Source organism: Fundulus heteroclitus, chromosome 16, assembly GCF_011125445.2.
Source record: "Fundulus heteroclitus isolate FHET01 chromosome 16, MU-UCD_Fhet_4.1, whole genome shotgun sequence".
NCBI lineage: Eukaryota > Metazoa > Chordata > Actinopteri > Cyprinodontiformes > Fundulidae > Fundulus > Fundulus heteroclitus.
In genome coordinates, this window is record NC_046376.1 from 4,889,249 (window position 1) to 4,915,015 (window position 25,767).

The 25,767-nt window shown below is 39.5% G+C and overlaps 2 protein-coding genes across 2 annotated transcripts in view; both read right to left on the reverse strand.

Annotated features, from left to right (window-relative positions):
• LOC105924446 (transmembrane protease serine 9-like) overlaps positions 1–25,767 on the reverse strand; it is a 156,393-nt gene that overhangs the window by 53,645 nt on the left and 76,981 nt on the right. The gene's annotated exons all lie outside the window — the stretch shown is intronic.
• Positions 832–20,055, reverse strand: LOC105918615 (serine protease 53). Its single transcript, XM_036147737.1, has 12 exons — positions 20,004–20,055; positions 15,379–15,538; positions 10,873–11,147; positions 10,614–10,759; positions 10,271–10,529; positions 8,035–8,194; positions 6,836–7,107; positions 5,593–5,748; positions 2,512–2,671; positions 1,957–2,228; positions 1,307–1,402; positions 832–995 (listed from the first exon to the last, which is right to left on the reverse strand). The coding sequence occupies exons 1-12, from the start codon at positions 20,053–20,055 to the stop codon at positions 832–834; spliced, it is 2,172 nt and encodes a 723-aa protein (XP_036003630.1).

Sequence of the window (25,767 nt, forward strand, 5' to 3'; positions counted from 1 at the left end):
CTTCCAGAAAAGTCTTCAATATTGACTTTACGATGCAGTTCAGTATTCTTTAATGATTTAAAGATATAAATAAAGGTTTTTCAGTACCATAATTACATTATTTTTTGGCGACCCGGAAGTTAATATGTTCGCGCACGCGCAAATGAGCTGATTGTACGGATCGTGCTTCCTGTACGGATCGGGTAGTGACAGTGCCCATAAACAGCTAGCAAGCTGAAACTAGGAAGGAATGAGAACGCACACTGGCGTTACATGAGCACATCAGAATGATTGACATGTGGGAGAACCAATAGATAATGAGATTAACCCAGAACGTGAGAGACAGAGGGGGGTGAGAGAAGGAACAAAACTTTGACATATCCCTGCCCTTCAGACCAAAACACAGAGATTGGTCGGAGTTTTTACAGGGTGGAAGCTCCCACAGAGAACAATTTGTTTAAGCTCCTTTTGGTGAATACATAATGTATTTACTACTTTCAGGATGGAAGGACAATTTTACCCTGTGTAACAGAAAGTGTTTCTGATAACTTATAGCTTTAAGGCAACACTGGGTGGAAATAAATCTTGTGTTATTGCAAAAGTGTATCTAAAAACTACAGTGAATGTGTGAAAGTCAAAGGCTGTCCAACTACTGGTGACTTTTTAATTTGGTGGCAACTTTCTTTTCACCCGGTAGTGTAGTTTTAGTTTTAATTGATGCTGTATGGCATCCACTGTGTTTGATTAAATGTTGATTAGAGATATTTTGTCCAGACACATAAAGTCTTAGCTTTATGCTGGGTGAGAATAAGATATAAAATGAAGCAGATCAGCAATCTCTAGTTCTGTTGCTTACCAAACTACACAGTGAGCAGCAGTCATCACCCACTGGTCGTTGATCAAAGATCCTCCACAGATGTGGCCAAAGGTGTGCAGACTGACCTGCCAGGGCCAGCTGCCTGGAGGAGCTTCCTCTCCTCCAACAATCCTGGTGTTGAGTGCTGGCTGACCACATACTGAGAAGAAATGAGATTAAACTGGATTATCAAATCAGTTAAACCGATTTGAAGTCAGGATGTCAAATTGGCTTTCTTCAGCAATGCAATAAATGTGTGTATGGATTTAATTGAGTTTAATTTTGTAAAGTGCCTTGAGATGACGTGTTGTGAAATGCTGTCATTTAAATAAAAGGAAAATGAATTGAATTCAAAGCAGCTTGTGTGTTACCATCATATTGTTTTCTATACGATTAAGTGTATAGTACCTTCAGATATGTTTACTGTTATTGGGTCAAAGGTGGGTGCTGTACAGTTAACATTGAGGTCACTTTCGGTCTTGTTGGATGAAAAGTGGATGAAGCCCGGCTGGTTTCTGGTGATGTGACTGTTGATCCAGTTGTTGTACTGGGACACTCTTGCATAGACTGCTGGGAAAAATGGCTTGGCACAGCCTATCCCAACACTCACAATTCCAGCCTGAATCCATCGATCCCCCTGTTTGCTCACTAGTGGACCTCCATAATCTCCCTTTTAAGAACAGAAGCATTTTGTTTAAAGTAGGTAAGGAGAAGGAATAAATGCAGAAAGTCAGTAATGATCCAATGACGTAAGACTTACGTAACAGGGTCCCTTTCCTACTTCACGAAACCCAGCACATATCACGTTGTCAGAAATTATGTCGGGAATTATTTCACTGTAATCACATCTGCATTGGCCGTTGCCCACAATCTGTGCTTCCAGTTCGGAAAGATTGCCTGGTGAAGGAAGGGAATCTAAAGAATTCGGAAATTCAGTTTGTTAACAAAGAAGTAACTTTTTTTTAACTAAGCAAACTAAATAATTACATTCCTTTATCTGGATACTGACAGTATTTTATTGACAGATGTTACCAAATTTTGCGATGGTATTATCTACAGCAATGAGTTCAGCACAGTTTATTGCATTTTCTGATCATATGTGGGAGTTCTCTTCAACTCACTATAATATCCAGTGTTTCCCCAGCCAGTAACCCAGGATTTCACTCCACTGTAGAAGGTGCTGTTTGAGGCCGCCAGGCAGACCGGGGAGATGTAACTGGTGAAATTCACTGGTGTGAACAGCTTCAGGAGGGCAATGTCATTGTCAGAACCATAATAGTAGTCAGGATGATAAATGATCCTTGATACCCTCCGAACGACTTCATTTGGGTTGGATCCCTCCTGACTCTGCCGTCCCAGGTACACCTTGAGACCAGCTGGGTTGCTACCAATCCTGTTGAATAAGGAAATTAAGATATTTTAACCTTGAAATTAAAGATTTATTGAAACACCAGTTGGAAAACTTTGTAAGCATACTTATTAAAGATTGCAGAACATTAAAGCTTAGTCGTATGTAAATATTTCAGATACTATTATACAAATGTTAATCAGTCAGGTTAATTTAGATATTTGAATTCTTCTACTTTGCTGTTTAAATGATGATATCTGTATGAGTTCATGAACTGATCAGCTATGCAGCTCTGAGGCTAGGAATTTTCTCTAGTTTTGTTGCTTACCAATTGACACATTGAGCAGCAGTCAGCACCCACTGGTCGTTTATCAGAGATCCTCCACAGATGTGGCCAAAGATGTGCAGACTGACCTGCCAGGGCCAGCTGCCTGGAGGAGCTTCCTCTCCTCCAACAATCCTGGTGTTGAGTGCTGGCTGACCACATACTGAAAAGAATGAAATAGGGATAATAGGAAACATCAGTTTTAGGTAGAGTAGTCCATGTGGAGAAGGCAGCGGAATATAATCAAAAAACATAAATCTGGAAAACGACAAACTGTGTCAGCGACCTGAGGACAAGAATTGGGCTACGCTGCACACTTAGACTTTGAAAGAGTTAGACATCTTTATTTGTCATTTTGTATGTACAGAGTGCATACAGAATGAAATTTTGTTGCATACAGCAGCAGTGATTAAAAGGTAAACAATTGAAATGTAAACAATACAGGAGAAGAGAACAATGAAAACCATTTGTATGTGCAGAAATGATGGGGCAAAAGGCATTTGTGCAAAAAATGCATTTGGAAACTGCAAGTTCGGCAGAATTTGTAATGCTAGATAAAGATGCAATGGTGCAAATGTGCAAAAAGAGGTGCAGGGGTCCAGTTTAGAGTTCAGCAGTTCAACAGTCTGATGGCAAAAGGGAAAAAGCTTTTGCAGAACCTGGTGGACCTGCAGCGGATGCTGCGGAACCTCTTCCCAGAAGGTAGCGGGGAGAACAGTCCATGGGGGGGTGTGAAGGGTTTTTTATGATGTTTCGGGCTTGGGACACGCAGCACTGAGATGAAATGTCCTTAATGGAGGGAAGAGGAGCCCCGATGATCTTTTCTGCTGTCTTCACCACTCTCCTCACGTTCTTCCAGTCAGTGGCATTGCAGTCTCCACACCACACATAGAGAGAGCTGGTCAGAATGCTCTCTATAGTGCTTCTGTAGAAGGTCGTGAGGATGTGCAGGGGCAGGTGGGCTCTCCTCATCCTCCGCAGGAAGTACAGTCGTTTCTGTGCCCTCTTCACCAGTGACGCGGTGTTCACAGACCAGCTGAGGTTGTCCGTGATGTGCAAACCCAGGAACTTGGTGCTGCTGACCACCTCCACAGCTGAGCTGTTGATTAGCAGTGGAGCGTGATGCGGCCGGTTCTTCCTGAAGTCCACGATGATCTCCTTCATCTTCTCCACGTTCAGGATCAGGCTGTTTTCTCTGCACCAGCCCACCTTGGGGGAAGACTCGAGACGATGTGTTCTTCCACCAGCCTTTCAAAGCATTTCATCATGATGGGAGTCAGTGCAACAGGCCGGTAGTCGTTGAAGTAGGTGACTCGAGGTTTCCTCTGCACTGGAATGATGGAGGCTCACTTCAAGCATGCTGGCACTGTGGCTTGGTCCAGCGAGGTGTTAAAAATGTCTGTGAGGACACCAGCCAGCTGACCTGCACACTCCTTGAGCACCTGCCCAGGTAGGACTTGGGGCCTTCCGCGGGTTGACTCTCCTTAGAGTCTTCCACATGTCGGCAGTGTCAAGGCAGAGGACCTCCTCTTCCTGATGGGGGAACAGCCTTCACCGCTGGAGTGCTGTTTAGTGCCTCAAACCTCCCAAAGATGTTATTTAGTCCATTGAGAAAGTCCGCATCAACTTCACCCACCGGGGGTGAGGGCGTGTTGTATTCAGTGATCGCCTGTATGCCTTTCCACATGCTCCTGTTGTCGCTGGCATCATTGCTGCTGAGGACCCACCTATTGCTATAATTTAAAGTTTTATGTAAACTTTGCTCAATCCATTGATAGTATGACCTATGATGAGGTGGATGGTTGGGACAATTTACAAATGGATGACTTTGAGCAGTACCCATCAGAAAGGAGAGATGCTACTATTTAATTTTGTTCAATATGTTTCTGTTTTCTTCCCTTTTCAGATTTTGATGCCCTAATCTGCGACATTGTGAATACCATGGCTAATTTTCTAATTCATGTTGGTTGCTCAGGTGACCGACCCTCGAGGGGGAGGGGTACATGTAATTTCTTTTGCCCTGAATGAATAACTAAATACCACCAACACAGGGATTTTCAACTACATATGAATTGGAAGACTGGCCATGGGAAAACAATGAACATTTTGTATATGTTTGTGTGTTTACTGTCATTTTGTTCTGCATTTACTGATAGTGTAATTGTGACCCTATAAAAGGATGACAGTTACCCCCCCTGAGAGTGTTTTTCTGGTTCTTCCCAAATTATCTTTCTCCTATACCTTAAGCAAACTTTCTACCACCGTTTTTCCTTCACCTCAACTTTCCATTAAAATGCTTGGATACATCCCTTTGTTAACAGCCAGTTTTTTTTAGAAATGCATTCTTTTCTGGCTTACCTTCCCTGTGGATGATGCCAATGACAGTTGCCAAATCATTGACGAGTCTCCATGATTGTGTTAAACATAAGATAACATTGGCTCATGCAAAATCTATTTTTGATTGGTCTCAAGCACTTTTCAAATTCTCTGAGGTTTCTTTGACTTTAAGTCATAATCATTGTCAATTGAAATAAATTCCTGAAATATTTGACCCTGTGCATGATAAATGAGTGCACTTCATGACTTGAGTTACATAAACAGATTGAGATGCACCTTTAGATTTATTTTACCAGCAACCAAATGTTATTGTAAAACTATCCTGAAGTCATTATGGCCTGTCGCGGCTCGGACATGGGAGTCCTGGAGACACGTGGACTGCATAGCACCTTGACGATCCTGCTGATTACCAAGGCCAAATGCTGCGTAGCGACTGTGTGGGATGATGATTGTCTAGGATAGACTGTCTCTGTTTCTCACGTCACTGTCGCCACTGTTGGGTATTAGGGGAGACAGAGACAGTGCAGACAGGCTGGTGAATGGACCGCGGGGTTCGAGTACTATCCATTTATGCGATCTCTGCTCTGTTTCTCAATAAAGGTGCTGGAACTTCATCACTCCACTATTTCCTTTTTCAATAACTCTAGGAAGTCACTTATTGTTTAGAATTCCAACAACACCAAATAAATTTAAATATCAGCATTAACTGTTTTATTTTTGCAAAATTCTTTCATGAGAGGTACTGACCTTCAGATATGTTTATTGTCGAGGTGACAACGGGCGATTCACAGGAAGAGTTGTGGACATCTTCTGTCCCGTTTGACACATAGGCGAGAAAGCCCGGCTGGTTCCCCTTGATGTGGCTTTTGATCCAGTTCTCAAACTGGGACACTCTTGCATAGACTGTTGGGAGGTTTGGTTCAGAACAACCAGCAGCAAAACTCACAATTCCAGCCTGAATCCATCGATCCCCCTGCTTGCTCACTAGTGGACCTCCAGAATCTCCCTTCAGGATCATAAACATTTTGTTAAAAGCAGGTGAGGAAAAAAAAAACAAGTGCATAATGCAAAATATGACCAAAATAGTTAAACATACCTGACAGGTTCCCTTCCCTCCTTTCCGAAACCCAGCACATATCATGTTGTCAGTAATCACGTCTTCATCTATTGCACGATAATCACATTTGCATTGGCTGCTTCCGACAACCTGCACTTCCACTTCCGAAAGGTTTCCTGGTGAAGGAAGAGGCTCTAAAAAAGGAAGATTTCAGCCAGTTACCAAAAACAACAAACTACATCCTGGCAAACTACATGTCTATATTTGTGATTGTAGGACAAAAAACATTGTTCCTCAATGCATTGCTAACAACAGGTTAGCGTGTCTATAGCATCTAAAGGCCCAGTTCCATTGGTTCATTTTGATGGTGCACTGCACAGCTCCGCTTACTTCAGAGTGTTTCAAGTGCAGTTCTTTTTTGTCAGTGCCAACCCGGTTTGCTCCAACTCTGCTGAAGAGCAAGGTCAACCCAAGCTGATTCAAGTAGAGTTTTTAGTGAACCCACCTCTTTTCTCGCAGATTTAATTACAGTGTCAAAAGTTGCAAACAGGGTGTGGGCCAGGGCAAAAGCCACCCCCAGGAAGTGTTTCCCTCTTCCTGGGCTGTTGAATCACAGAATGGGTGAGGATACACTGAGTAGGGAGGAGTTAAGCCAGGCGACCCAAATAGAGTAGGTTCGATGAACTGCACCTTAATAGTTGGGCTTTGGAGTTTTTTTTATTTCATTCACTGTGTGAGGTGATAAACCTGGGTCCTCGTTTTGCTGTTGTGATGTGTGCTACCTGGTGGTTGACCCATTAATATTTCATTTTTTTCAGAGTAATGGAATATTCTGATAAAACAGAATATGCTTCAGTTATCTACACAGAGTTTTTCAGCACCATCTTTTGCTTTTACTGCAATTAAATGAGATTCAGTTGATTTTCAGCTCACCTCCAAATCCAATGTTTCCCCAGCCAGTGACCCAGGAGTCAAGCCCGCTGTGAAAGGTGCTGTTGTAGGCTGCCAGGCAGATAGGTGAGATATAGCTAGTGAACTTCACTGGTTCAGACATCTTGAGGAGGGCGATGTCATTGTTGAAAATTGGTGAGTTGTAGTCAGGATGAATAATGATCTGTGATACTGTCCGGGAGACTTCGTTTGGGTTAGATCCGCTCTGAACCTCACGGCCCAGATACACTGTCAGATAAGCAGGGCTATAGATCCTGTTTGATTAGACAGACAAAAGTAACATGTAATAACTTAAAACAACCTAAAACAATTTGTTTCTGAATTCTGTAAGAGAAGGTATGTATATTTGAATCCGCTGTTGTTGAGACCTGCAGAACATTAAATCTGATTTGTTAATTTCATGCTTAAAGTAAGTAGAATTGTTTCTCTGCGAGGAAAACCCCATAATCTCTAACCTGCAGCTCTAGACTCCGAAGTGGCTCCTTAGAGCTTCCATAAAGACCCTAAATAACAATACCTTTGTTTGTCAAATGATAACCAATGTTACCGCCACCACCATCCCATTTCTACACTGCAATGGGATGGTGCTTGTGTCCAGTGGTCATTACCCTAGCTGACCAAACAAGAGGTGGGGTTCACCATGGACAATTTCATCACCGGGCAGTATAGAGACACACACAAACAACCATCACACACACTCTCTCAACTAAAGCCAATTTAAAGAGACCATTTAACCGGTCAGTCATGTTTTTGGACTGAGGAAGGAAGCTGGAGTACCTGCAGAGAAGCAACTCATCCACATGGAGAACATACAGATATACCCCGGGCTGGGATTTTAAAACAAGATCTTTTTGCTGCATGGCAAGAGTAATACAGTTTTAGATCTATTTCTCTTTTCATTCATTTGGAAATTATGGCTTTTTTATCTACATAATTTAATCCCAGGAGGAAAAAAATGTTTCTTAAACCTAGAAATAAATAAAATGGTGGTTCTTTAAAAATGACAACTTCCTTACAGAAGATTTTTGTCAAACATAATATATTCTCTTTTTTCAAAATCTAGGTTACAGCTTTGGTTAAAAAGGGCACTTCTTACATATCAGCTCCTTCTTCACCACCTTTTTTTACTCATCAGGTATCTGGCTCTAAGGTGAGGCATCTTCTCTTGTCTTGTTGCTTACCCTTGGACGCAGTGAGCAGCAGTCAGGACCCACTGGTCGGTAATCAGAGATCCTCCACAGAAGTGATCAAAGTTGTGCAGACTGACCTGCCAGGGCCAGCTGCCTGGACGAGCGTCCTCTCCTCCAACAATCCTGGTGTTGAGCGGTGCCAGACCACACTCTGACATAAGATTAAATTAAAATAATTATCTGTCAGCTCTGTGTGCGCTGATAAAAACACACATATAATATTAAAGTAAATTAAAAAGCAGAAAGGCTTTAACTTACCAGATAGGTATGTCACATTCTCTGAAAAATAAATGTGAAAAGATATTTAAAAATAGGAAATTATTTGCAATATTTACAATGTTTTGTTCTTAACATTTGTCCTCAAAACACGTAGAGTACCTGTAAAATGCAAACCCAAATTATTTGGTGACATTTAAAAGAAGAGAAACTGGCAGGCATTTTGGCTGAGTGGTTGTAAGAATTGTTCTTGACTAATTTGATTAATATTATTTACTATTTTAAAATAGTAGCCTGTGTACTTCATGACCATCCCCTGGGCTGCCAGACCTTTAAGGGTTAAACAGTTTAGGTGTTGTGGTTTGTCTGGTTTGGTCCCTTTGCTCAGTTTAAAACTGGGGAACTTTCGTCATGGTTTTATTCCACCTGTCAGACTCTTTTTGACTCTGTTGCTCCAATGAAATCCAAGTCATTGTCCCTCCTTCCCTGCAGCGGATTGCTTCACCCAGTTCACCTGTGCCTTGTTATCCGCCATTGTTTCCCTCTGTCTCTTCCCCTTTAAATTCAACTCACACTGTCAGACACATTGACTCATTCTGAATACCCTTAATAACTACACTTAGCTTCTGCTCTTAACCATGCTGTGTTCCTGGTTCCTGTAAGCCTGTTATCCTGTAAGCCTGTATGTTAAGTTAATAAATTGCATTGAACTCATCATGCAACCCCCGAGCTCTTGTCTGCACTTCAGTCCAGCTCCTGTAAACCTGACAATATAAAAGGCTATATGTCATCCTCTGTCCCCGTATCAAATGGGGAACCTCAGGGCTCAGTCTTCAGCCCCTCCTCCTGCCGCTCCCCCGCTCCCTCCTCCCCTCGCAAACACCTGTGGATGCATTCAAAACTGTGGCGTCGGTTGATAAACTTTCCATCATATCAAGGACAAATGGTCTCTGGAGAGCATTCATGGACATATTGCACACACTAACTCACACACACAACTGATGCTCATTGCTACATGGGACTCACATGTGACATCTAATGCCTCCAATGTAACCCTCTGCTGAAATGTTGTCTCGTCATATGTGCTTTTCTTGTGCTGTTTTTTCTCAAACTGTACCCTGTTAAGGATAAAGTGTGAAATATGCCTCTTTTTCCTCTCACTCCCTAAATGTTGCTCCTATCTTTCCACAGAGTTAAAGGCAGCACCCTTAAGAAACTGCGTCACGGCGGGGTCCTTGGCAGTCAAAGGTATGCGCCTAACGGCTGCGTTCCTTTGGCTTGCAAGGCCTCAGTCAACCGTTCCCCCCAAATGTATGTGATGGACGGTTGTACTGAAACTGTAATTTCGATTACAATGCAAATTGTAGTTGACAATAAAGATTGATTGATTGATTCTTTTTGTAATGTATTTCCTTCCTGTTGGTACCATGGTGGAACCAGAGTGTGCTCTTCCATCATTATGCTGGTGATAGTCAGATTTCCATCTCACTTAAAAAGAAGGATCGACAGTCTGCCAATTCTTGGCTCTAAGTCACCTCTTCATGGCCTTGCCCCTTGCTACCTTTCTGATCTGCTGCACTATTATACACCATCCCGCTACCTCAGGTCAGCTGATCAACTGCTCCTTAGGGTGCATAAAACAAACGGAGGTTTAGGGGACACCTTGCCTTTGATGTAGCAGGTCCTAAAATGTGGAATGAGCTAAAAATAGCCAGGCTACATGACTGTCTGATTTTAAATCTATTCTTAAAAATAATATCTTTGCCTTTGCCTTTGACATGTGAGAAGTGGATATTAGTGTCTGCTTATTTTAGTAGTGTTTCATTGCTCGGCAAATTGGATTTTAATTATATTCCATTTCTGTATTTTATGCTTGTTTTCTTACAATGTCATTTTTAATGTTTTATGTGTTTTTATGTATTTTGTAAAGCACTTTGGTCCCTTTGGTAATTAAAAGTGCTTTATAAATAAATTGGATTGGATTCAGTAGATGAAAACTACAGGCACTCACGTTCAGGTGGAGTTGGTGTTGCCAGAGTTGTTGGAGTTTTAGTGGTAGCATTGAGGTCACCGCCAATCCCACTGGATGTGACGCTAATGAAGCCCGGCTGGTTATTGTTGATCACACCGTTGATCCAGCTCTCATACTGGGATACTCTGGTGTAGACTCCTGGGAAATTTGGCTCAGCACATCCTCTTCCAAAACTTACAATTCCTGCTTGAATCCAGCGGTCACCCTGCTTGCTCACCATCGGACCTCCTGAATCCCCCTTAAAGACCAGAAACACTTCTTTTAGATGTGATAAGAACTAAAGTCTGCAGACAATAACAAACTGAGGTAAGCAGATGATCACCTGACAGGAATCCTTGCCTCCCTCTAGTAACCCGGCACATATCATGTTGTCAGTAATGCTGCTCTCTCCGTAGCTAGACGCGCACTGACTGTTCCCCACAACCGGCACCTCCACCTCCATCAGATTTTGAGGAGATGGAAGAGGGGCTGAGGAGACAAATTTAAACTCGAGATATAAAATAAATTTGATACAACCATTAGAGTTAAAAAAAGATGGGTTTTCTCTTCATTTATCCATATGTTATTGGTTTAAAACCCACCTCCACTTCCAATGGTGCCCCAGCCAGTGATCCAGGTGTTAATCCCACTGGAGAAGGTGCTGTCTGAGGCGGCTAGGCAGACTGGTGAGATATAACTGGTGAAATTCACTGGTTTAGAAAGCTTCAGTAGTGCAATATCATTGTTGGAAGTTCTTGAGTTGTAGTCAGGGTGATTAATGATCTGTGCTACTTTCCGATCAACTTCATTTGGGTTGGATCCTTCCTGACTCTGACGACCCAGATATACTGTCAAAGCAGATGGGGTACCAGTGCTCCTGTAAGAAGAGTCAGAAAGCAAATCAAGATAAATTTATATTTCGCTAAACGAGATTTGCACAGATAGACCCGAGGTGGAGCCGGTTTGTTCTGTACAAAAAAGTGCCCTCCTGAAATTCTTTTCTTCTTTCTTTATTATTTTATCAAATGTGTGTTTGCCACATGTATAGCATGTGGCAAGGTTTTCTGGATTTGAACTTTTCTGCATTTAAAAGCTTATTTTATCAGTGCACCACATTTTCTGTAAATTTGCCTGATAAGAACTGAAGTGAAGTGTATGAAGCACCAATGTGGCCCAAAGCTGGACGAAACATGGGAGGCTAATCAGGGGAAACCAAATTAGTCACAGCTAGTTAGGCTGTTCTTCTCATCTTTTATTTCAATGAAAGAAGTGAAAGTGCTATTTTTTAAAAAGCTTTCCCAAACTCTACAGTTGTAATGATCACAGCTTTTGCTCTGATTATTTTTCCTGTGGGCCGTCTCAGCCTTCCATACGGTGGCTGCTCTGTTTCCTGATTGCTAGCATCTGTTGTTTGCCCTGATTACTGGCACCTGTGATTGGCATTATTTAAGCTGGCCATCTTCAGCAAGCTGGTGCCAGATTCTCGAAAGCTTTGTGTTAGTAGACCTTCCAGCATTTCCTAACCTGCCTACCTGTGTTCGACCATTGAGTGTTCTCTGGATTCCTGCCTGTTGCCTTGCCCTTGTCGGTCTCTTCATTGGTTCTCAGTAGTGATGGTGAGATGAAGCCTCATGAGGCATTGAACCACTTGAGCCAACTGGTTCGAGAAAGGGTTCATTTCTTGGAGCTTCATGTGCACACGACACCACCTACTGGCCAGGTGTATAATCACAGCCAGCTGTATCTTAACAAGTGTGATGCATTGATTTTTTTATCTATTATGGCTCTTGGGAATAACTTCACAAAAGGTGTAGGACGAAATCATTTGTCTACATAAATTATGTATACACATATGTGTATAATAAAATATTGTTTGAATGTATTCTCTGTGTGTAATTATTCCCAAAATAGTAGTGTCATGTGATATGGCATGGTGTGTAATAATCAGACCTCTCAACTTTGATCAAAAGTTAAGAGTGAGATTATGCTAATTTTGGGGGCGGGGGGATTATGGTCAACATTTTCCCCTCAGCAGCAACACTGAAGCACACAGAGGTTCACGCTGCGTCTTTACGCACGATCCAGCTGCTGATGTCTCCCTCCTTTCAGCTCAATGCACTTCTAGACTGTTACAGTTTATAACATTCTCATCACCTTTCACAGCGACAGGTTTCTCAGTCAGTCGCCGCACTGACCAGACAAATCTCTATTGCTCTCGTCAGTGCACTCTGGGCGGTGCGGTGGGCGGATTTTACCCCCGTTAGTGTGCTGCGTGCGAGGGATAAACAGTGGGGAAAATGCATAACTAAATACTGTAAAGGGCTCCTATAAAGGGAACAGGGGCTGCTGACAGGTCTGAGATGAAGGTCCTGATGTTACAAGTTCTTTAAAATGACCCTTAAAAGTGCGCACCTGAATTAAAGCGCGAGGCAGCAGCCCACCGAAGCGCCACTGATTCTATGCTGTTAAAAACAAGAGTATGAAACACAGCTACTAACTCTCCTATTGACTTTAACTGGGACACGTTGCTACCGATGTGAGGACATTAAACGTAGTGATTCACGTTTTGAATGGTGAACGGTGATAAAAGCACCTGCTCCGAGGGAAAGGAGGGGGGGGAGCAAGCGCTGAGGCACAGAATTACGGTGCATGTAGTTAAAAAATGCAAAATTAATAAAAACGAAACTTATAAACAGACCAAGTGGCGTTTTAAACTGCATCTGGTTAGCAGAACTGTTTTATGATCCAGCGTGCAGCCATGACTGGTTCTGAATGAACCGGTCATCTGGCAAAATCTGAACCACTTCCCGAAGCAGTCACGTGGTACAGCAGGCAGCGAGCAGAGCCATAGAGAGAAAGAGTCGCGACACTCCCATTGGACTCCGTTGTGCGCTTTTTGCCGCCTACGTCCGGGGTATGCAGCCTCGCTTAGTTCCAAAAAGCCATTCTATGGCGTTGGACATCATTCACTTCCATTGCTGACTGTCGAGTAACTTCTGAGGTAAGTTGATTAAATAGCTACCTGTTTTGAATTGTCAACTGTCTGTATTGTATCATAGGCCATTTATGATGCATATACTGATCTTTTGTTGTATGTACACAGCGTAATTATATATATATGTATATATATGTGTATATATGTATGTTTTATCTTGGTAGACGACCGATTGCCTGCTAGTTTGTTAGCTTGACTTGCCTTCTGTGTAGGTAACGTTATATCCAGGGGTAAATTGATTAAATAGCTACCTATTTTGAACTGTCAACTGTCTATATTTTATCAGAGGTCCTTTATGATGCATATACTGATCTTTATTTGTATGTACACAGCGTAATTATATATATATGTTTTATAATAATACAGCCCAGTCGCGATAAAATGAAAATCATGAGACATCTGTCATCACATGAATGATATGGAAAAGAAAACTTAAGTTAGAGCTGTTCTAGCCTGTACTCCTGTCCATACGAACATGAACATAAGCTTTTCCCTCCAAAAATGTAAAACGTATCTAAGTAATATACAGCTTTTCGTTGTCACCCTGCCTCTCAAAATGGAAAAATGACATTAACAAATATGTAATCATGCAATACCAGCTGAAAAAGTAGTATGGTGTATGTTTATATATATATTTACCGTTAAATAACGCAATCGCTGCTGTCTGTCCCATAGAAGAACATGAAAGCCAGCATATGTTTTGGAACTATCGCGGTTTACACGAACCACGCGACTGCCCTGGCGGTGACATCAAAGAGTGTCGCGACTCTTTCTCTCTATGGCTCTGGCAGCGAGGCTTCGGAAGTCATCGTTTTCGGCTCTTCCCCTAAATGAAGCAAGCTTCGATACGCGCTTTACGGAAACGCCCCCTCCATTACTCGACAAACGCCTCAAAGCCTTGGCACATCACGTAACATGACTAAGTTCTCAGTTTCTGGACAACGACCTCTGCCGGCCTCTCGACCCTGCCTCTCTGCTCAGTCCTCTCTGTACCTCTGCCTATTGGAAACTGGATTTTGGACCTTGGAAACGGACTCGGACTGGACTTGTTGGATTTCCCCCGTTGTACCTCTGCCCTCTCTCGATTCTCTGTGCACGACTCTGGACTGCCTCTGCGTTTTCCCCTATCGCCTGCCCCCTTCAGGAGAAAGGACTCTGTTTTGGATTCAACGCCCTTTACGGATCCAATTAAGGTTAGTGGCTTTTCTTGTGCAGGTGTAATTTCCCTCTGCAAGCTCACAGCCACTAACCTGTTTCTCTCCTTTTCAGAGCAACCAGTCCTGTTCCCTGAGGCTTGCCTTTTCAGCTACAACATTACTTTTAATAAATTAATTTTAACGTACTCTTGGTGTTGTGTGAATTACCGGGTCCGACTCCTGAGATTCATAACAACAGTGTATTAATAATTTTTTAAATACCCACTCCCTCATGAATTATCTTCACAGCTAATAATAGCTGTGTCAATATAGATCCTAGTTTTCCCCCAGTTATTACTACTTTATTTTTGCTTCCCTCTCGCTGGGCAAAGAGTATGGATGGTCGTCAACGTTAGCAGAAAATGGCAAATAGAATGCTCTACGGTCGTCTTTACTTGTTTTCTACTCTTCCACCGACATGTCCTCATATAGAAGACAAATAGGGGGAAATGCGTATGGCTGACAAGTTTGTCTCCTTTCGGCTACTGAAATCAGAAATAGCGAGGCAACATGGCGTCTCCCAGTGGGGGCACCAACACCTATGTATTTATAAACTACTAATTCTAAGTTACGAGAACAATTTCGTTTTTGATGTGATGTTGTTAGACTTTGCCATAATATTAATTTATTTACTTTAATAGAAGCTAAATTAGTTACACACTGTTCATTTAAGGCTTTTACTTATTTAAGCTTGAAACATGCTTTACTGGTCAAAACTGTGGCCATAGAGGGCATGTTCTAATTTTTGTTTTATTAAAAACTATTTTATTGCATCCGTTGTGTTTGTAATTGTTGAATAGGGGTATTTTTGTCCAGATATGAAATCTTGTTTTTAGGCTGGACAAGAAAATCCTAAAATCAAGCAGATCAGCTATCTGTCTGTGAGGTGAGGTGTTTTCTCTGGTTTTGTTGCTCACCCTTGGAAGCAATGAGCAGCACTCAGCACCCACTGGTCGTTGATCAGAGATCCTCCACAGAAGTGGCGAGATGTGTGCAGACTGACCTGCCAGGGCCAGCTGCCTGGTGGAGCTGCCGCTCCTCCAACAATCCTGGTGTTGAGTGAGGGCTGACCACATTCTGAGACAAAAAACAGATAAACCTCTGGATTATCTGACTTCTCTATAACCCCCAATCATAGCAAATGTATCTAAAGAGTAGGAAGAGTGGTTTCATTTATAAAATTGCAGAGAAGATTTGACTTACCTGACAGCTGTGAGTCACTCTCTGAAAAATGAAAGAGAACTATGTGTGAACAAATGTTTCTAAATGTTTCAATCTATCCTTCTGCTACAATTTTTTTTTTTTTTTTTTTTTTTAAACCAAACAATAGACGAGCATAAAATAAAAATATCCTTGTCAGGAGTTTTCCCCCAGTCTTTAAAGACAGCAATTGTCAAACCACTGATGAAAAAGAACAATTTAGACAAACTACTTCTGCAGAACTACAGGCCCATCTCAAACCTCTCCTTTATCAGTAAGATTATTGAAAAAGCTGTATTTCAACAATAAACACCTTATCAACGACCAGCCGCTTTGATGTTTCCAATCATGTTTCCGTGCTCACTACAATACAGAGACCGTCCTCATGAAGTTGTTTAATGACATCCCTTATAAATGCAGACTGTGGAAGAACCACAGTGCTGGTACTATTGGACCTTAGTGCAGCATTTGATACTGTTGATCACTCTATTCTGTTAGAGCACCTGGACAATTTGAGTTTGCCTTTCTGGCACAACACACAACTGGTTTAAATCTTATTTAAAGACAGGGACATTTTTGTGTCAATAGGTAACTTTACATTGGAGGTGACAAAATTCACATGTGGGGTTCCCCAAGGGCCCATCCTTTTATTCTGTTTTTGTTTTCATAAATTTTATTCATGTAAAGCACTTGCATTGTCCTTGTATTGAAATGTGCTATACAAATAAATTTGCCTTGACTTGCTTTCATTGTCCTGCCATAGGGGAAATTCAGGTACCAGCAGCAAAATAAAGGGCTAATGGTTTCATGGTGATAATGCTACCATAGTAGCTGCTGTTGCACAGCATTTAGTTCTCATTCACAAAATGGTGAAATTTGGTACAGTTCTAATCAACTATTAATTGATTACAAATTGCTACCTCTACAATTATTCCATTTCGACTGACTTTTTTGTTTTCTATTTTTCATGTCTTATTTAGAGGCGAGTGGTGTTTCTAGTAGTCATTAGCTGAATAATTACTGTAACAGGGAATTATCAGTCTAACAAATAACTAATTCAATCGTAGTTGTTTGTGGTAATTTTGAATCAGCTGTTGAATGGTCTCTAAGAGTTACCGAATTGCCTCCTTTTAAGTTAATAACTTAATATACTGAGATGTTTTCATTGGCTAACCATCATGCAAATATTGAACAGTTTGCATTGGGAAATTATTGTGACATAAGATATTGGTCAATCTTTCCTGTCTTCTCAGGATAACCCAGAGAAGCTGGCGGCTCAGGGACCCAATTTGTGTGCTGGACTCAGAGACTCATTGAGATGGTGTTTGTGTCTGGGGCCCTCTGTCAGCGACCTGAGGACAGGAACTGTGCTACACTAAGCTGCTAAAGAGAACCCGCCTAATGCTATAATTTTAAATTTTATCTCTACTTTGCTTAATCCATTGGTAATATGACCTATGATGAGGTGGATCGTGGGGACAGTTTACAAATGGATGACTTTGGGCGGTAGCCATCAGAAAGGCAAGAGGAGCTGACAGGCATAATCAACTGTTCCAGGTTTTATCACTGATGTTTACTCGTATCAATTAAACTTTTGTTGTACGTTTAATTTTTTTTTATGTAGCACTTTGAGAAAGTTAAAGTGTACTATAAATAATATACATTAATGTCATCAATATTCAAGTTACTTCAAGCATCCATCTTCTATACCTACTTATCCGTTTAGAGTCCTGGGTTGGAAGGGGGACTCCCAAACTGCTAGTGTCACACAAAATTAACTAATTTTTTCTATGTAATGTCCATTGCAGACTCAGTCTTTGAAGACCTCTGTTCAGGTTGTTTTTTTTTTTTTTTTTTTAGCATTTTTCTTGTTTGTTTATTATGTCTTACAGGTCATGTTGTTTTTTGCCATTTAGGTTTTTGGGATATTAGTTAACTTGTCTCTGCTCATGTGTTTGATGTTTTTTTTCTATGTGTATATTTCCTTGCATTTAGCTTTTAGTTCATTCTTGTTTTGTATATGTTGAGATATTTCTGTATGCCCTTACCCCCGAGTTTTCTGTATCAGTGTTTATGCTCAGTTATAGAAAAGTGGTATTCCGCTCTGCCCCCTTTTCACCCTCGATCCACACTTTGGTGAAGTCTGCTTTGATGCGGGCTTCACTGAAATGTATTACCAGCATTGTATTGCTGCCTGTGACGTTTTGAGCCACAAGGTGAAAACATTTGATCTAAAAAGACCTTAAATCATACAGCTGCCTTAAATGACTAATCAACAATTTTTGTCCCTACCAAATATGGTAGTTACTTTCACTAAAATTGAAAGTAATGTTTTGCACATCTATTTATTGATGTTTTATCTGAAAGTGTGTTTCTAAACAAGTAAGAAACCAGATATGCTTCCTGTCTACCATGTTGATGTTTTTACCTCACAGCAGATGTTGATGAAGTTATGAAAAATATCAAATGTCTTTGTTATTATTTTTTGCTTATTTTCTGTAACAAAAAACAATAACAATGTCACATCAAGGTTCGGTCATTAATGAAAGGCACACAACATATGTTTTTTTGTTATTTTACATTTATTTTGGTATATATTCAACAATATTATTTTCCATTCATTCATTCCATGCAAGTCGATGACATAACTTGTAGTGTCCCAATCCTCCTGTTTTGGACGCTAGTAACCTGTGCACTCGAACCCGTACATGCACTTCCACCAGGTGCGTACTTCATAAAACTGAGACTGAAACTTTCAGTTCAGTTTCTGCAAGCAAGCTTCGTCTGACTTGATTTGTAACTGACACCCTAAACCTGAGCTGTGTTGGAAATAAAACCAGACTTCCTGTTCTACCTGTTCCCTTCTGCAGACTCACCAACATCTGAAAGGAGCAAAAAGCCATGCTGACAGAGCTGTTTTAAAAACTGCATTAAAAAAGGAGACAAACTGAAACTGCTCTGTAGCCTTTTGGTTGCATATAGCAGCATTATTTGCTCAGTAATGACACCTGTTATCCAGGAGGATATCGTAAATAAAGCAGAGAAACAGAGAAATGTTTTATATTTATACCTCTTGCTTACACCATTTTCCAAATAAGCGACTTCAAGGTAAAAAAAAAGCCCAATAAACCATAACCTGCTGCTCAAGAAATTTATGAAACACTTCAGAAAAAAAAGAACAAGCCAGTCATTGCTTACAATAAGCAGACTTGGTAACACTTATTAATGGCCTTACAATGGGCTGCCGTAAAGCTGTTGGTCTTACTGCGAGAATGAGAACAGAGCTGTGAGACTGTCACCAGGTCAACGCATAAGGAAGTTGAAAGTGTAGTTTTTTGGTCAGACAGTGGGGAGAGATGACAGACCCATCAATTGTCTCATAAAGTCTTTGATAAACATCACAGAAACTCAGAAGAGGGTACGTTAAGGCAGCGCTGCTTTAGCTTGGCACAAATAGTAGAACGAGTAAAAACCACAAGGAAATGTTCAAGTTATGCGACTTGAAACAGAAGAGATGTTTTTTTGCATCAAAGGAAAAAACTAAAACGGAGGTTATAGATCCAATAATACTAAAAATGCCTACAAAGGCAGCTTGAGAAAATCCTCCTACATAAGCTCTTTGTGAGAAAAATACTTTAAATGATTTGGGTCAGTTGACCTCTTCGCCAGTTTGTAGCCCAAGAAATACTCTAAACTGATGGACAGGTTAACTTTATTGCACATCTTTGATAATTTCCATCAATTGAGGGTCTGATCCCAGGTTGGACCAGTTGATTCTTTGGATATATGAGTGATTATGACCCCCTGATTAAATAAAAAAACACTCTGTTTTTTTTTTTTGAGGGGGGGGGGCATCATATAAATACATTTACTTACATGACACTATGAGTAGATTGCAATACGCTATTTTAAATTATTGGTAAAGTGGTAAAGTACAAAACATCCCAAGGTTGTTCTGAAGTAACATACAGTTGGTGTGAAACGTCCCGGCAGATGGCTTTATTTCAGGCTATGAAACAAAACAAAACTGCGAAAGGAAGAAATTGCAAAGGATTCGATTTTACTTAATCTATCCGCTTAAGTAAAATAGCTGCTCCCTTGTTAATTAAAAAAAAACATGCAACAGATAAAAAAGTGTTTTTGAAGCATCTTTCTGAACAGCAGGCTTTACCTGGTGCAGCAGATGAAGGAGGAAAATAACTAACACATTCAGGATAAAATTATTTAAAGAAAAATAATTTTCTTTAAATAATTTTTAAAGTTAACCCAACTTTGAAACACTTCGGCAGTCAGTTGCAGAAGACAGCTTCAGTTAGTCGTTCATGTCTCCAGGGATTCTTACCTTTTATCAGCAGAGTCAGAACAGCCGGCACCCAGATCAGCTTGAGCGCCATCGCTGCGAGTTACCTCCAGTTGAGCTGCTCTGGTTTAAATACCCATCATTCAGCTTTTTATTTACACCCACAGAGTCACCTGCTAAGCGACATTCCAGCAACTCACCTCATGTACTGTTCGTGCAGGTTGATGCATCCTATGTGTAGGTTTAATTAGAATGTATTTGTAGAGAAAAATACCCTCAATGTAAAGGACTGATCAATTTAAATCTATGATAAAAAATACATCAAGTTTTTATTTATAAGTATTTATAAAATTGGGGGAAATTTCCAGTAATATGCAGAAAAACAAGATAACCAATCAGGAAGCGTCAATTCTGCTCAGAGGGGAACAGATGATGAATAACATGGAAGTTATGCAGGAGTTTTGCCAACATATGGGTGCTGTCTGTTTCATAAAAAAATATGTCTATATTTAAAACCTTGATCTTAAGTTATTTTATTTAAATAAATTTATTCTTTGATAAATAATATTTATTTATTTATAAACCAATCAAATTATGTTTCAGTTAAATTCAGTCAAGTTCAAATCTAATTATGTACTCTCCTATTTAATCACATTATAATTCAGCAGGTCATAAAATGTCAGTTAGTAAAATTAATGAAACTTTATTTATCAATTCTTTTTATGTATTTATATTTCAAAAGTTAAAGACAGAAATAAGTGTATAAACAATCAACAATTACTCTAATAAGTACTAACCTATATATATAAATGATAATTAGACAACTGGAATAAAGTGTAACACTAAGTTGTAAATGAAACATAAACCAAACACTAAAAAAAACTAATTTTCTGACATTTTACAACTCGAAAGTACTTTAAACATGGGTAAATAGATATAAAACATGAAGTTGCATTTAATTTATGATAAAATCTAAAATGGAGGTAAAACCCGCATTGATAAGGTAATTGCAATAATAAAGGCATTAAGGTAATAATAAAAATGCAAGACACAAAGATGGACTAAGTTCACATTTCATCAACAAAATAATAAAAAAGGATTAAAGAAGAAAATGTTATTAGTATTTTTTAATACAACAACCTGTTCAAAATATGAGAGCCATAATAAATCAAACACAGTTTTTATTGATCTGATGTAATCCTAAATGTAGTATGTTTAGCTTTACTGAAAAATCCTCATAGTTAAAAGAAATAAAGGCTTGAAAAAATAAATACTCACACATGTAGTCCAAATCACATAGAAAACAATCACTGTAAAAGAAAAAAGAAAGAAAAAGTAGCATAAACAGACTCCAAATCTTTTAGGAGGCAGTCATACCAATGTTTCCGATATATAGATGTATATTTAATGTTTAATGTTAGTCAACAGTAGGATAATTCTATTATTGGACTCATTTAGTCAGCAAATACAATTATATATAAGATTTAGAAAAACCATCAAAAAGCTGACATTAGCTGACACAAACAGTTCCCTGGCACTGCATTTTTTTTTTTTTTTACAGTGTCGTGTCTGGCAATGTGGCAATAAGATGCCACAAAGAGCTCATCAGATTTGACTTTCACAAGTGGACAAGATAAAAGGAAGAGAATGATAAAACAATTATTGAAAAAACATGTACTTCATTTAATTGAAAATATGCAGTTCCTATATTGTCCACGAGGGGCGCTGTGTTTTAATTAGCAGATTAAGCTTCAGGTGTGGAAAAATTCAAATAATTTCTTAATTTTTATCTGTTTGATGTATTTTGTCATGCAGGACAGTGTTTTTAAGTTCCAAAAAATGTGAATAAATGTTTTTCAACATTGTACAATCACTGTGATCAGTTCTTATGCATAATGCACAAGTAAATGTTTAACTGAGTAAAAGTATTGTTGAAACTGCACATACTTTTCTTAAAAACGCTGAGGTTATTCATAATATATTGTGTAAAAGTGAAATTAACTTAATATGAAAATCAACAAGTCCACATTTATTAGTTCTATTTAACCTTGCAATGAGTTTACTCGTGTGGCCCTCTTGAGATCAGATCAAGCTGAATGCGGCCCCTAAACCAAAATGAGTTTGACACCCCTGTCTTAAAGCATCATTATAAGCCACCTGCAATCTCTGAAGACTGGCTTTTTAATGATTATATCATAGTGCTGTATACAGTGAGGTACAATGTGATCTAAACAAGTGCAGTTTGATTTCATCAGAACAATCTCCAAATTTCAGAGCTAGGACATTAGTTTCAGTATATAACATTTGAACCTGACGGTAAATGTCCTCATCATCTGATAAACAGTCTATCAGCACATGACTTAGATATTTCTCTTCATTTGAGACATCCAGTAAGATCCCAGACAACTTAAATTTAGGGAAAACCCTATATTTATCTTTTTTAGTGCGACATATCAGAATAATAGTCTTTGATGGATTGACTTTAACATAATGTAGTTCACTGTATACCGACTATACATTAAAGAAGCTTCTTAAGAAAAGAAAACAAAGATGAACTGGATCTGCCAGTTGGAGAATGTTCTGCATAAGGTGTGTCAGTGTCATGGAGCTGATTAAGAACGTTTCCTGGTCAATATGAAAATAAACTGCACACACATGAAAGCAGTCTGACTGGTTGTAGTGAGTAATGACTGGAACAGTGAACAGGAAAGAAGTTCAGAGTTTAAGAGTAAATCATGCTATGAACTATCCATCCACCCATTGTTTATACCTGCAACTGCTCCACTGTACAGCCTTCATGTTAATAATAGAGACTAGAAATGAATTAGTCATTGTGGTCAGAAACCTGTTGTATCGGATGTTTTATCCAATCTCTGATCAGCCTTAAATCAAAATTAACCATAATAATTTACCTTGTTGCTGAGAATAGAGAAGATAGTGATCAGTTGACCTTCCCTCCAAAAGTTTGAAAACATGCAATTTTCTAGAAAAAAAAAAACTTTATATGTTTTGGGTCAACAATGATTTACAGATTTTTGTGGCCCAAGAGTTCTTTCAACTTGATGATGTCATGAAGCTCAGAGACAGGAAGACCCAGAATTCAACCAGACAAAGAGGTTTGAGATCAAGCAGGATTTAATGATTAAATTAAGGCAAAACAGAGGTCAAAATCCTAATCCAAAAATGATACAAACAAAGGCAGTCCAAAAAACTCATACCGGGAGGTGGCAAACTTAAATGATCCAGAAGTAGACAGTACAGGAAAAAATGTGGAACTTAAACTCACCGGACACTTGACATGGAAAGACACAACTGACATGACTAGAATTGACGATGAACTGGCAGGGAAGTGGCAGAGGAGGGAGGCTTAAAAAGGCAGGAGAACAAAGGAGAGAGAGTGAGCCAATTAACCATAAACAGGTGGATGTAATCAGAGGGGGGAAAGAGGCTGCAGGAGGAACCAAGCTGACAGAAAACACATGGAAAGGAACAGACACTAGACCAACCCTAGAACATAAATAACCACGAAGAACGAACCTAAGATAGAAGATAAACTAAGACTACACAGAGCACCGAAGGGAGATCAGAACTAAATACAAAGACCGGGTAAATTAAAACAGTACAGAAGCTGAAGAATCTAAAACCAGACAGAACAGAAACAAAACCTGAGGTGGAAGACAAGACTAGCTGATCAAATGATAAACATAAACCAAAACAAAACCCAAATCATGACAGATGATATTTGTGTATGTAGTAACCATAGACCTTTTATAAGTAATTCCAGTCTTGCTTGATTTAGAAACTTATATACAGTGGCATCTTTGGCATGATAAGTTAAGTAGGGCACAAAAACTCAACACCTAGTAGCAGCAACTATTGTTTTTTGTGATGCATCCAAAAAAAATCCTTTAAAGTTAATTAATTAATTATTGTCTCCAAGAAAAAGTGTAGTATCAGAGGTTCTCTATTTATTAAAAACGGTTTAGTGTGTCCTGGATGTCTAGAGAGATTATGTGAAGGATTTGATGTTCCTCCAAACTGCCAGTAGTGCACACATTTTACTCATTTAAATAGGATTGACCAAATCCATTTTGCACCTTTTATCCATTGTGGATGCAGTCTTTGAAGATCAGGTGCAACGCGGCCACTTACAGCTTGCATAGATTGTATTTTTTAGTCCATGCAATTTAGCGGTCCATATAGAGAATTTATCAAGATCAGGCCCTTCAAATTTTATGATAGAGAATAATTTACCTCTTTCCTGTCAGTCTATCAGTTTAAATGCAAATGTGTTTTATAACCGCACTGCTGAGTTATCGTGAACCCAAAGAATTTATACACAAATTTGAACCCGACGGTAAATGTCCTCATCATCTGATAAACAGTCTGTCAGCACATCACTTAGATATTTCTCTTCATTTGAGACATCCAGTAAGATCCCAGACAACTTAACATTAGGGAAAACCCTATATTTATCTTTTTTAGTGCGACATATCAGAATAATACTCTTTGATGGATTGACTTTAACATAATGTAGTTCACTGTATACTGAGCATACATTAAAAAAGCTTCTTAAGAAAAGAAAACAAAGATGAACTGGATCTGCACTTTCCATTGACATCAGATATAAATGCACCCTATATGCACTTATAAAAGCGTATGATTGTTAACTCAACAGGTCTGGATCTGAAACAAAGCTTTAGTTACTGTTTTGTTGGTAGTGGGAACTGAGCCATAATTGCCGGCCATCCAACTGACCAGCATGAATCGGAAAATCAGCTGTGGTATTCACAATGTCGCAAAATGACGCATCAAAGTCTGAAAAAGGATAGAAAGAAAAACAAACATATTAAACAAAATTGGAAAAGACAATATGCAAAATCTAACAAATGGGCTGAAAAAAAGACCAGATAAATCGAATAGGGATGGATTCATGAAGGCAAACAAAGGAGGAAATGAGAGGAGGAGGAACACGGACAGATTTAAAGAAATCAGATCTTATTAATTATTCCAAATAACTTTTATCCCCAAATGGAAAACGTAGATTGGGACATTTTCAGACATTCAGTCATGACATTTTGGACTTCCAGGAGGAAGTTGTGTTGGATGAAAACATCACTGTGGGGGAACTCTACTCTGTACTGAGATTAGGGATGTTAAGATTTTACCTTTCAATACCTCTTTAATGCATATAGAGGTTGGTAGTTTGTCACCACTAAGATAAATAATAAGAAATAAATAAATAAAAGTAATATTAATATCAGTCCTAATTTTCCTATCTGAGCAGTCCTAGTAATTGATATATCATAATATGCCATTTACAGCCAGTGTATGTGGGGTTATTGCCAAATATTAGAAAAAGTATTTGCTTTATCATTTAGAAATAGAACAAATATTTTTGGTTTTTTTAGTGTTTGTTTGTCTTTGTCCCTCTCTTTTGCACACTCACACCACAGTTTATCACACACAAAAAAGACCATGATAGTTTTGATATTCTGACATACCTCAATGATCTTCAAATCCCCAGAGAAATAATAATTGTCTTTCAGTTTCTGAAAACGATCCATCCGCTTTTGTGCATGATGTGTCCTCTGAAAGGCCCACCAGCTTTTAGTCTGCTGTAGCACGCATATTCCCTAGTTACTGGAGGAAAATAGGGAGTACCAATATGGCGGCTGGTGGCTTCACAGCGACGTGTATTACCAACGGCCAATCAGCAATCCAGTGAATAAATAGAGATCAGTGGCAGAACCTGGTACGCAAACATTTCGGTGCAGGGGTCAGTTGGTGCAGTGATTTCATTATA

Bases quoted from the DNA above. Each gene is read 5' to 3' on its own strand.
- LOC105918615 (XM_036147737.1), bottom strand. From the start codon at position 20,055: ATGGCGCTCAAGCTGATCTGGGTGCCGGCTGTTCTGACTCTGCTGATA. The intron at 10,530-10,613 runs GTGATCATCTGC...CTGGTCTTTAAG, and splicing joins GAGGCAAGGATTCCTGTCAG to GGGGATTCAGGAGGTCCGAT. The intron at 7,108-8,034 runs GTAAGCAACAAG...CTAATCAAACAG, and splicing joins GCTGCTCACTGCGTCCAAGG to GATCTATAGCCCTGCTTATC.